This window comes from Esox lucius, chromosome 4, assembly GCF_011004845.1.
Source record: "Esox lucius isolate fEsoLuc1 chromosome 4, fEsoLuc1.pri, whole genome shotgun sequence".
Lineage (NCBI taxonomy): Eukaryota > Metazoa > Chordata > Actinopteri > Esociformes > Esocidae > Esox > Esox lucius.
Window position 1 is genome coordinate 25355163 of NC_047572.1, and position 13682 is coordinate 25368844.

A 13682-nucleotide genomic window follows, 5' to 3' on the forward strand; every position below is an offset into this window, starting at 1 on the left:
TGCCTTGGCCATGTGTTTTGGGGCTCCTACCATTAAAATTGTAGACTCATAATTTCTTTGTCAGTGGGCAAACATACAAAATCAGCAGCAAATAACATTTTCCCTTGCTATAGGTATTGGCCAGTTGGCAAGACCAGTTCAGAGATATAAGGAGCAAGTCCATGTTATGTTTTGTTGGTTAAATGTAAAACCTTAATATCAGCCCCAGCCTTAATAGGCAACCAGTGTAGAGCTGCTAGTACTGGACCAATGTCATTTTTACATTGTTGGTAAGATTGTACTAGCTTAATTTAGCATTGCTTTTCATATCGTGGTGCCTGGAGAGAAGGCCACTGCAATTTTCTAATATCTAGAGTACATAGCAATTAATCATTCTTCAGAAGCTGTCCTTGTTTCGCAATCTCCAAAAGATTAGTTAGCTAGCGAGCTCCGTAGAATCTGCCAAAACTATTTCCAGCTTGTTTAGAAAAGCCCACCTTCGAGAGTGGGTACACAATTTCACAAGCCAGTAGGGCCCATGTCAGGCTGTAGTCCTTACAAAGCCAGAGAAAATTTGTCATCCTGACCATCCTGCAATGTTATGGTCGATAGAAACATTGTTGAGACACGTGAAATGGCTCTATTGAACAAGAGCAAACATATCTACGCACCGCGTGTGTGATTGAGTAATCGGCTAAACACAAAGGCCATAATAATTGCTACAAACCATGATTCATTTAATTTGTAGACCAGATAGCAGGCTCAACTGACCAATGGCGTTCTATGGTCCATAAATATGTCTGGCACACTTGCAATCACTCATACTTATGTAGGGAGACGGAAATAACACCCCCAGAATATTGTGTAGCAGTGGAGGTCGGGAGGCGTGCAAGCACCACGGCCTTGTAGTGGATACACGTTTTAGAAGTGTACTCCAGTCACATTGTCAAACCATTACATTTGCTATTAGAAAAGTTGAGAAAAAAAAGTTGGGAAGTCCTTTTCCAAAAGTGACTTCCCCCTGTCTAAGACAGATCACCACCAATCACAATCAATCAATCAAATGTATTCATGAAGCCCTTTTGACATCAGCAGTTGTCCCAAATTGCTTTTACAATCCCAATGAAAAGAAGTTTCAGGTGTGCAACCGGTCATTTGGGGCGGGAGATACACATGTGTCTGTTGTAATTGGCTGGTTTTAGCAGTCACTCTTTTCTTTTTTTGCTTTTTAAACCAAACGTTTCAGCTTGATAACCTGCGGAAAGGTGGAAGACCAGGCGGACTGTGGCGTTCTGAATAAGTAGCAGGGGTTTGATGACACAATCAGGGAGCCCTATCAACAGTGTTGCCATACACAAGACATGAGAAGTACCTGGATTAGGACCTGTGCCATTTCCTGTGGGAGGAACAGTGGTACTCCTCAAACGTTGCAGAGCATGAACCTATAGGAGTGAAACATCACTGCCTTGATGTTTCCTGGGCGACAGGGTGTTGTCCAGGTTATGCCGACGTTCTTTGCACCATCTGTTTTTTTTTTGTGCTATTTTCAATCCATACCTCCTTGTCAAAATGCAGTCTTCTCTGACAGACGGTTGCTGTTACTTCTCAACACCTGCTCTTCTCCACTGACGGAGATAAAAATTGTGCAGCGACACACACCCACACACATGCCCACAAATACACACACAAACATAAATACACACGCACACTTTAGTGGACCTTAAGGGGCAGTCAAAAAAGGCAGAGGGGCGTGAGAGTTTAATAGTCGGTGGAGGTTTTTGATTGGCCGATCAGCTCAGAAGGGCCGCGTGATTTGACAGGTCCTGCTTTGTGTTTGGCCCTGAGGAACATCTCACAGTGGGTGTGCTGAAATAAATATAAAGTCACAGCCCTCATCACAGCAGTGTGAGCCAGGAGGATACGACAGAGGTGTGAGGGTGTGTTTGGGAAGGCAAGAGACCACCGAGAGGGAGAGAATGGAGAACATAGCAAGAGAATCGAGGTGGAACGAATGGAGATGGATAGAACTGAGATGCAGAGAGTGAGTAGGAAGAGAGAGAGAAGGACGGATGATTAGTGACACCAGGTGAAATACCAGTAGTTGGAAACCAGGTAAGAAGCTGAATAAGCAGGTGCCTGAATGGACTGATTTTATTCATTCATTCGTCTGAATATAACAGACCAGATAAGATTCACATTTTCAAGCAGTTTTTCCTGTTATTAGTCACTTAGCAGATGTTATTATCCCCAGGGATACAGTGTTACTATGCCATTTACACAGAAAGTGGAACAGTAGCTAAAAAACCATTAAGTCCTGCTGCCTTCTTTGTGTGGTTTCAGAATTTAATTGGAACAAACAGATGTGGATCAAGATACCCACCATGATACAGAATGAAGATATTCAGAGTTAAAGATCTGGCTGCTCTTAAATGAGCAATGGACTTGCAATAAACATTTAGCTCCATCATTAAACTCCACTGCCAAGCCAACCTATAAATATAAACTCATATAAATGTAAATGTGAAGCTTAAAATGTATCTAAATGCCTCAAGAAATCTGCTGAAATGTCTGAAAAATGCCTAAATGCTTCAGAAAGCTGGGGAAAGTTTTCACATAGTGATTTTCCCTTTCGTGGCACCTCAGCTATGCTACAGGCTGTTACCTAGAATCATGTTGGTGTGTGTGTGTGTGTGTGTGTGTGTGTGTGTGTCTGTATCAAAATAGTTTACATTTACATTCGCCCACACACCTCAGTGAGATTACCTTAAACTCCCCCTGCTTTCCAACTAAACGGCCGTCAGCCATAGGGCCAGTGGGAACTAACACAGGCCTACTTAAGGAGGAAGGGCGAAGAGGAGTAGGGAGGGAGTGGGGATTGTGAGAAGGGGCCATGGAGAAAGAAGGAAGGGAGGGAATGAGGCCTACATAAAGAGAGAGAGGAGGCATGAAGTCAACTTTATACATTTCATGAAAAAAAATACATTCATAGACTTTACGGACGTAAAATGTGTTTCACACTGTTCCAATTTAGATGATTGTACATTTATTTTAAGAATTTTTCCACTTGCGGAGATTAACAGGCCATCCAGCACCTCACCCCATGCCCCTATCCTATATATACAGTATATATATGACAGGATATATACATTCACTTAAAGGATTATTAGGAACACCTGTTCAATTTCTCATTAATGCCATAATGTAATCAACCAGTCACATGGCAGTTGCTTCAATGCATTTAGGGGTGTGGTCCTGGTCAAGACAATCTCCTGAACTCCAAACTGAATGTCAGAATGGGAAAGAAAGGTGATTTAATCAATTTTGACTGGCTGGTCTGAGTATTTCACAATCTGCTGAGTTACTGGGATTTTCACGCACAACCATTTCTAGGGTTTACAAAGAATGGTGTGAAAAGGGAAAAACATCCAATATGCGGCAGTCCTGTGGGCGAAAATGCCTTGTTGATGCTAGAGGTCAGAGGAGAATAGGCCGACTGATTCAAGCTGATAGAAGAGCAACTTTGACTGAAATAACCACTCGTTACAACCGAGGTATGCAGCAAAGCATTTGTGAAGCCACATCACGCACAACCTTGAGGCGGATGGGCTACAACAGCAGAAGACCCCACCGGGTACCACTCATCTCCATTACAAATAGAAAAAAGAGGCTACAATTTGCACGAGCTCACCAAAATTGGACAGTTAAAGACTGGAAGAATGTTGCCTGGTCTGATGAGTCTCAATTTCTGTTGAGACATTCAGATGATAGAGTCAGAATTTGGCGTAAGCAGAATGAGAACATGGATCCATCATGCCTTGTTACCACTGTGCAAGCTGGTGGTGGTGGTGGTGTAATGGTGTAGGAGATGTTTTCTTGGCACACTTTAGGCCCCTTAGTGCCAATTGGGCATTGTTTAAATGCCACGGCCTACCTGAGCATTGTTTCTGACCATGTCCATCCCTTTATGACCACCATGTACCCATCCTCTGATGGCTACTTCCAGCAGGATAATGCACCATGTCACAAAGCTCGAATAATTTCAAATTGGTTTCTTGAACATGACAATGAGTTCACTGTACTGAAATGGCCCCCACAGTCACCAGATCTCAAACCAATAGAGCATCTTTGGGATGTGGTGGAACGGGAGCTTCGTGCCCACACACACACACACCGAGAAATTCCCTATGTTTCTTTGGAGTGGCATTGCCCTGCACCTGACTGGTTTGATTAAACCCAGATAGGTAGATAGATAACGGTCTCAAACCTGTCTGTGTGTTGGACAGCCATGAAAATAACTAACAACATCCCTCACTTACACCGAGGGGGCTGTGTAGCGGAGCATCATGGGACCTTGTACCGGAGCATCATGGGACCTTGTAGTGGGGCATCTAAAGTAGAGATGGGACAGCTCAATCACAAGGAGGCGGGGGGGGGGGGGTGACTCTTAATGGACCAGACCTGTGTTGGCAGACCGGTGCTTCTGATCCAGTAGAGTTTGATCCATGTCTTCTTCTCACCCTCCACCCCCCACAAATCCTTCCCCTCCACCTCTCTCTCTTCCTCCCCCAGCGCTAATAGAGCCATGTGTCATCAGAAGGCCAGGCTCTCTGTGGGTTAGTAGGGATGATGACACCTGAGGAGATGACCACTCTCCATCTCCGTGGGTGCGTCCAGAACACCACCGTATTCCCTTAGTGGCGCCCTACATCTGCCTGGGCCCATAGGGCTCTATGTGAGGGTTAGTTTGCCGTTTGGGACCCAGATCATGTCAACTAACAGGAGCCAGTCATCACCCAGCTACTTAGTATTGTAATGGATCCGTTTAAACTGGTAATACATCTGGCCTCAGGGAATGTTCTGGATTGGTGATGCCCTTGGAGGAAAATGATGTGGCATTAAACAGTTCTAATGATAAACCTGTCCTTGGACTGAAGCTGGAACCTGACTTAGTACGATGTTAAGATCTGGGTTGGAGCTCGTTTTCGCAGGATCCTGGCTGTTGTCTACCATCACTCTATTGATCTGCTACCTCTGTCTTTCACTCTATTTCTCTGTCATTCTGACAATTATTGTGAGACGACCTGGCTCAGAGGTCTTTTGGAGAGGGGGCAAAGTTAAGTAATTGTACTGTGTGTTAAATTCAATTGTTCCTTTTTATTAACAGAAATGTTAGGATTATCCTGGTGATGAAGTGTTTCTGATCTGAACAAGTGAGAATCTGCAGGAATGTTGTGTTTTGAATGCTGAATGGATACTTAGATGTGTGTAAAATAATAATCTCTTCATACACACACACACACACACACACACAGATTGCTACCCCACTGAACAGCACCCCACCCCTCACACCATGTTCCCCAAGTGTGGAGTCAACACCCCTAATCCCCTACACACACCCTTATAAACACACACAACCCAAGCCTGTCTTGCCCACAAAGGGACACACAGTAATTGAATTTCATTGGTCACAATGAACACACACTCCAAACTGTCAGTTTCACTCTCTGCCTTGGATAACCAAATGACCTCTGCGGAATTGAGGTCACAGCCTGCAAAAACAAGAGTGAAGGAAAGTAAAATAAAGTCCCCCGCTTCGCCTTTTTGCTCTGCTCAGACAACAAGACCCCAACCCACTACCACAATGATGTTTACCTTTGTGCGAAGAACCTGTAGGCCAGCAATCACACATGCTGCCATCATACACACACACACACACACTAAGAAACACACACACATCTCTGGAAATGGCTAGAGGGAGAGAGTGAGAGACAATGAGAGAACGAGTGAGTGAGAGCATGTTAGCACAGTCGTGCTAACGGGAGATGACAAAATTAGGTGGAAACAGGGCTGCACTTCCTAATCAGTCGTGCCGAATGTATGACCCCATTAGAGACACTTGTTTCCCTCCAATTATGCCGACCCACAAATAATTTTAAGTTAAATCAAACGTTGACAATGCGACAATGTGTTTTCAAAGCAGCAAGATTAGTGGCCAATTGCCATGAGAAAAAACAAGTGAGGCATGAACAACTTCATAAAGAGATTGGTTTTTATCTCTTTATTTATTTCATATAGAGAGAGGTGAGAAAGTCATCTTCAATCTGAAAACAGCATCCTTACTCATGGTATTGCTTGAGATGGATGGTTGGCTGCTCAGTTGAAGAGTTAATAAGGATGATATACTTACAGTGGATATAAAAAATCTACACGCCCCTGTTAAAACGGCAGGTTCTTGTGATGTAAAAGAATTAGACAAAGATAATCATGTCAGAACTTTTTCCACTTTTAATGTGACCTATAACGTGAACAATTCAATTGAAAAACAAACTGAAATCTTTGAGAGGGAAAAATAAAAAACTCACAATAACCTGGTTGCATAAGTGTACACACCCTCTTATAACTAGGGATGTGGCTGTGTTCAGAATTAACTAATCACATTCAAACACGCCTGCCATCATTTAAAGTGACTCTGAATAATCACAAATAAAGTTCAGCTGTTCTAGTAGGATTTTCCTGAGATTTTCTAAGTTGCATCTCAGAGCAAAAGCCATGGTCCGCAGCGAGCTTCCAAAGCATCAGAGAGATCTCATTTTTTAAAGATAGCAGTCAGGAGAAGGGTACAAAAGAATTTTCAATGCATTATATATACAGTGGAACACAGTGAAGACAGTCATCATCAAGTGGAGAAAATATGGCACAACAGAGACATTACCAAGAACTGTCCCTCCAAAATTTATGAAAAGACAAGAAGAAAACTGGTTAGGGAGGCTTCCAAGAGGCCTACAGCAACATTTAAGGAACTGCAGGAATTTCTGGCTGGTACTGGCTGTGTGTTACATGGGACAACAGTCTTCCGTATTCTTCATATGAATGGGCTATTGGGTAGGGTGGCAAGATGGAAGCCTTTTCTTACATCACAAGAACCTAGCATTTTAACTGGGGTGTGTAGACTTTTCATATCCACTGTAACTAGAGCTATAATATGATTGTCTGGTACTGGTCCTTTAGAGAACTAGAGTTATAATATGATTTCTGGTACTGGTCCGTTAGAGAACTAAAGCTATAATATGATTGTCTGGTACTGATTCGTTAGAGAACTAGAGTTATAATATGATTTCTGGTACTGGTCCTTTGGAGAACTAGAGTTATAATATGATTTCTGGTACTGGTCTGTTAGAGAACTAAAGCTATAATATGATTGTCTGGTACTGGTCCGTTAGAGAACTAGAGCTATAATATGATTGTCTGGTACTGGTCCGTTAGAGAACTAGAGCTATAATATGATTGTCTGGTACTGGTCCGTTAGAGAACTAGAGCTATAATATGGATGAGAGACCATAACAAAAAAGGCCAATAGGTATTTAATCTACACAGTGGGTGTGTGCGCTTGTGTCTGTCTTTTTATTTGTGTGTTTGTGTTTGTGTGTTTGTGTGTGTAAACGTGTTGTTTCCATCATAGGGTAAGCCTCTGTCTTTTTCAAGCGTAAACACTCAGTAGGTGATTTCTGTTTACGTGCGATGCATTGAATTTCCGGTCAAATTGTTCAGAGGCTTCAGTATACTGACCTGTATGAACCTGGATGAAGAGGGTTCAGAGGTTCAGGCTCCAGACTTCAAAGCAGGGTCTTTTTTCTTCTGTTCAACACTTCCTTAGAGCACTAAGGATCCAGGGGTCATTTCGGTACACACACAAAGACTTCATTAGCAGCAGAGATCGCAATGTCTCAACAGAGATGAGATCACCGCGGTTGCTTTTAGGCTCCCTGTCAGAGCCCTGACGATGCTGACGTTTTATGTGATTTGTTCCAATCCAGTGGTGTCTTGAAAAGCACCCTATTCCCTCTGAAGTGCACTTCTTCTGACCTGGCCCCATAGAACACAGTGTGGATTTAGGTGCTGTTTGCTAGATTTTAAGGCAGTCGAAAAGCTCAATGTAGTGCCATTTTAAATCAATATTGACGGCTTTGCCAGTAACCATCAGAAAGATTTGTTCTCTCTCTCAGTGTCTGCCCCTCTGACTCTCTCCTCTCTGTCTCTCTCACTTGCACAGCAGAACATCGCTATTTTCCAATTACAGATTAGTCCCTATAAATCCATACATATACTCATCTATTTCTCTGTGTGCAGCTGAGCGGAACTCTCAGGAGTAGAGGCAGTCAAGGTAACCTTGGAACTCTCATAACACTTGAAAAAATTCCATCTGTCGAACAGAAACTCTATGTTGGGAATCTGTCCAGTAAAAGATGAGAGCATGTCCAATAGGCCAAAACATGCTGAACAGATAGAACCAAAAGAACAAGAACAGAACATTTTGAAACACCAAACAAGAAATACTTCCTTACTGGGTTAAGTTTAAGGTTAAAGGTTAAGATGAGGGAGAAGTTTAGGTTTCTGTGTATGTTTAGGATGGAGGGACGACAACATGCTCTGTACATTGCAGGACGGTACTAAGAATAGAGTACGCATAATTATAAAGAGTTATAGGAGGGAAATGAAATAGAGAGAAAAGTCTTGAAAGAGTGGCAAGGAAACAGCAAGCGAGAAAAAGACAGGATGATTGCGAGAGACCGAAATAAAGAGCCCAAAATGCCACTGATTACAACATGTCTGATAGAGCTTCTCCCTGATCCAAACATTATTTTTTGCAAATTTCAGCTGAAACCTTTCCCATTTTGGACCAATGAATAGCCAGTATCAACGAACAGAGAATGGAAACCGGTAATTGCTGAATAGGTTGGTGGTTTGATGGGTGCCACTTATGAGACAGGCCCCAAGCTGCTTCAGAGGAGAGCTGAGAACATGACCATCAAACAGGTCAAGTGTGTATGTGTGTGTGTCAAGTGTTTGTGTGTGAGTGTGTGTTAGGTGGTGGATACTGCATTGATGTCTGCCTGTGTTGCTATTTGCCCGCCTGCTCATCTGTCTTTCTGCCTGTCTGTCTGTCGACCTGTCTGTATGCGTGTCTGTCTGCACGTCGGCCTGCTACCCTGTCTTTCTGACTGTTTTCTCGTTTGACCGCCTGCCTGTCTTTCCTGTCTGTCTTTCTGCCCGTCTGTCTGCTTGTCTGTCTGGTTTTTTGTGACTCTCAGTCAGGGTGTGTTGTCAGTAGGATGTTAGTTGAGACCCTCACTCCCAGCCTGCATGTAGGGAAGCAGAGTGTGTGGTGCTTCTCTCCATACCAAGTGCCCTACTTCTCCATTGATCCTGGCCCAAAGTAGTGCTCCACATAGGAATTAGGGTGTCAGTATGTAGTGTAGTGGTGCAGAAAGTGAAAGAAGACTGCAATTCTTTTCAGTATGTTCCCTTGTGGGTTCTGGACTTAACACGTCCATCCTAATGACACCACATTCCATTACTTTGTTGGCCCCCGGAGAGCAGATATCACACAAAAAGAGAGCGAGAACATGACAAGGTCTTCATGAGAGGGAGAGAGAGATGGCAGAGAGAGGGAGAGTTGGGGAGAGAGAGGATGACAGAGAGAGAACATGACACGGTTTTCGTGAGAGAGAGAGAAATGGGAGTGAGAGATGGGTGAGAGAGAGAACGTGGGGGGAGAGGGAGATTAGGGCAAAGAGAGAGATGAGGGGCAAAGAGCGTGAGGGAGAGATGGGGAAGAGATGTGTAGTTCAGTCACGATAATACCTCAATATACAGAACATACCAGAGGCATGTGGGGTCAACTAAAGGTCAAGAGAAAATATAATGAAAAATTGGCTTTCAAGGATAAAACAAGTCTGCTTCCTAAATGACACCATGTCCGCTAAATATGTTTTCACCTGAGCCATGCAAACCCTGTTCAAAAAAGTGCACTATATAGGGAATAGAGTTTCAATTGGGACTCCTAAAAACACAAGGCCTTACTATAAAATCACAGTATGGGTGTAGTGTTTAGTCGTGTTGCCCTTTTACACCTTTCAACAGCTTCTCTCTGTTCATTTTAAGGTTATTTGACTATCTGTCATCACCATTACATCTTCCATGGTAATCTCAACAAACAAATATTCAAAGGCTCCTCATTGGCTTGGGAAGCATGTGTTTACATTGTCAAGGAATGTGGAGAAGAAAAAAAACACAAACAAAACTAATTCAGCAAATATGCAGTATCTGACATCTCCCTCTACCACTCACTGCTATCAACGATATAACAATAATTCATACTGTCAGTAGAAATAATGTTAACAGAATTACATACTGTCAGTAGAGATAATGTTAACAGAATTACTTACTGTCAGTTGAGATAATGTTAACAGAAGTTCACTCCTTAGACATTCCATAACACTCCATTTTTACTTTTGGAGACATTATGTACCTTTGTTTGTATGTTTTGGATCTTTGACCATTTAATGGCTTGGACATGGCTTTTTTACACTTGGGTATCAATTACCTTTCTTCCGAGGGCTTAAGATAGATCTTTTGATCTTGGCATGATGTGCCTACAAATCCATATTCAGAAGACCAAGTTTCTAATCTTCTGGAAGGCTGGACACTTCCCAGTTAGTCTCTAATGAACCTCTAATCATTTACACCTTGTTTTGCTGCCCCTGATTTTGATTCCAGTCATTGCATGTTACGGTAAAGGAAATGGTGCTGTACTGCAAATGCGGAATAAGATATATTTTTCTGTTTTTATTATAATTGCAGGAATAATTTCAAAGTTGAAACATTGTTGTGTAATTTGTTAAATGGGGTAAGCTTGTTCAATAAATGTGGTTGGAATTCAGCTCACATATCCAGATGTGAAAAAGGCAACTTTCCTGGGGTTGCTCACTTTCACATGACTGTAGTGCGCTAGAATAGGATGTCATTTAGAATGCAGACAGTGAAGTCGTTTCTAATTAAGATTAAAGACACAGTCTGGGTTTTGTCCTGCTGTTGGTGATTGATTGATTTCTAGGGTAATTCACAATTTGGTGGCCAGCCCATGTACAGTGGATATAAAAAGTCTACACACCCCTGTTAAAATGCCAGGTTCTTGTGATGTAAAAGAATGAGACAAAGATAAATCATGTCAGAACTTTTTCCACCTTTAATGTGACCTATAACGTGAGCAATTCAATTAAAAAACAAACTGAAATCTTTGAGGGGGAAGAATAAAAAATAAAAAACTCACAATAACCTGGTTGCATAAGTGTGCACACCCTTACAAGAATACTTTGTTGAAGCACCTTTTGATTTTATTACAGCACTCAGTCTTTTTGGGTAGGAGCCAAATAGCATGGCACATCTCGACTTGGCAATATTTGCCCACTCTTGTTTGCAAAAGTGCTCCAAATCTGTCAGATTGCGAGGACATCTGTGCACAGCCCTCTCCAGATCACCCCACAGATGTTCAATTGGATTCTGGTCTGGGCTCTGGCTGGGCCATTCCAAAACTTTCATCTTCTGGAGAAGCCATGATTTTGTGGATTTGGATGTGTGCTTTGGGTCGTTGTCGTGCTGAAAGGTGAACCTCCTCTTTATCTTCAGCTTTCTAAAGCCTGAAGGTTTTGTGCCAAAAATGCCTGGTGTTTGGAACTGTTCATAATTCCCTCCACCCTGACTAAGGCCCCGGTTCCAGCTGAAGAAAAACAGCCCCAAAGCATGATTATGCCACCACCATGCTTCACTGTGGGTGATGTGCAGTGTTGTTTTTGCGCCAAACAGAACTTTTGGAAGTATGGCCAAAAAGTTGAACCTTTACCACATTTTACCACATGCTTTGGGGGGACTTGATGTTTGTTTTTGCAAACTTAAGCCGGCCTTGGATGTTTTTCTTGGTAAGAAAAGGTTTCCGTCTTGCCACCCTACCCCATAGACCATTCATATGAAGAATACAGGAGATTCTTGTCACATGTAGCACACAGCCAGTAATTGCCAGAAATTCCTGCAGTTCCTTTAATGTTGCTGTGGGCCTCTTGGAAGCCTCCCTGACCTGTCTGTTCTTCTCGTCTATTCATCAATTTTGGAGGGACGTCCAGTTCTTGGTAATGTCTCTGTTGTGCCGTATTTTCTCCACTTGATGATGACTGTCTTCACTATGTTCCATGATATATCTAATGCTTTGGAAATGTTGTACCCTTCTCCTGACTGATATCTTTCAACAATGAGATCCCGCTGATGCTTTGGAAGCTCTCTGCGGACCATGGCTTTTGCTCTGAAATGCAACTAACATGAGTTTGAATGTGATTAGTTAATTCTGAACACAGCCATATCCCCAGTTATAGGAGGGTGTGCACACTTATGCAACCAGGTTATTGTGAGTTTTTTTATTTTTCCCTCTCAAAGATTTCAGTTTGTTTTTCAATTGAATTGTTCACGTTACAGGTCACATTAAAAGTGGAAAAAGTTCTGACATGATTTATCTTTGTCTAATTCTTTTACATCACAAGAACCTGGCATTTTAACAGGGGTGTGTAGACTTTTTATATCCACTGTATGCTTGTAAAGCACAGTTTGTATCTTGAACGAAAAAACAGAAGGGCAATTTTCTAAAATGATACCCATTGATTCTTACAGAATATAACCCAGTGATTTAGTGTTTTAAGCATCTAGCGGTAAAGTGGCTGTTTGTTTTATTGTTTCCTTTCATGAGCCTAACTGTGACAGTATAATGGTCTAACTATTTGTCTCTTAGATAACCAGCCCCTAAATTACACCTCTTCAACTCCCTACTTAGCAAACACTTTTGTGTTGTGCTTGTATTTGGTTTGTTTGTTTGTTTTGGTCACTTGTTGTAAATAAATCTATATTCGCTTGTGGCCATTGCAGTGTTCTCATCTTAAATGAGGATTTCCAGCTTGTATCTGAAACTTAGTTTTGGCTCTGGATGCAGTTTCCTTTGCAATTACTTGTGAATCCTAACTTCAGGATCTGATATTGCTGTTTGATTTTGTTGGTTAGGAGGGCAGTTTGAATCATAGGTGTAATGTTGAAAAGCCTGCTAGTAATTGACATAACTGAAGCGTTGCTAGTTTTTCATCCTAAATTCTAACTATGAATTGTATGACTATGTTTGTATAACTATGCATTAAATAGAGACCAACATACTTTGTTTCATGACTGCATACATTATTGCTAATATTCCTTTTGCTGTGTAATTTAGTGGGAACCATTTATCATCCACACACTGGTATAAAAAGTATGAGCACCACCTTCACACAATTCTGATTCATCAAAATTAGTCAGAACCTGGGACTAATGCAAATGCCCACGAGCGATTGTCTTAACTGGCTGTGAACTGATGAAGTGGATCCCCATGCTGATCTAGCCATCTGGTCCTATTCTTGATAGTGTTCTCTGTGGTCTGTTTCAGCTTTGCCCATCATGCAGGTGAAGATAGACATCTCTCGCCAACAAGTTGAAAAGATCTTTGGCCTGGATGACTATTGGTGCCACTGTGTAGCCTGGAGCACTACTGGAACACAGAAGAGCCAAAAGGCATACGTCAGGATCGCATGTAAGTGCATGTATACAATGCAAATAATATAAATATATAGCTACGGAAAAAATTAAGAGATCACTGCTCCTTTTCCTTTCCTTAAAAAGAAAGTAGAAAACGAGAGGTTTTGAGTGAGGAACATAAGGGTTAAAATTAAGAGGCCACTCCAAATGAACACTTCTGTTCCTCACTCAAAACCTTCCCAATGAAAAAGGTGCAGTGGCCTCTTAATTTTTCCGGAGCTATATACACCAATCAGCCATAACATTGTGACCACTGACAGGTG

General features: G+C 42.1%; 1 protein-coding gene across 3 annotated transcripts in view; it reads left to right on the top strand.

The window, feature by feature from the left end:
* Nucleotides 1–13682, top strand: part of unc5a (unc-5 netrin receptor A) — a 241772-nt gene that overhangs the window by 144392 nt on the left and 83698 nt on the right. For all 3 annotated transcript variants that reach the window (XM_020045944.3, XM_010900291.4, XM_020045945.3), the window contains exon 3: nucleotides 13271–13414. In XM_020045944.3, the coding sequence (XP_019901503.2) occupies nucleotides 13271–13414 (144 nt within the window). The remainder of the gene's footprint in view (nucleotides 1–13270; nucleotides 13415–13682) is intronic.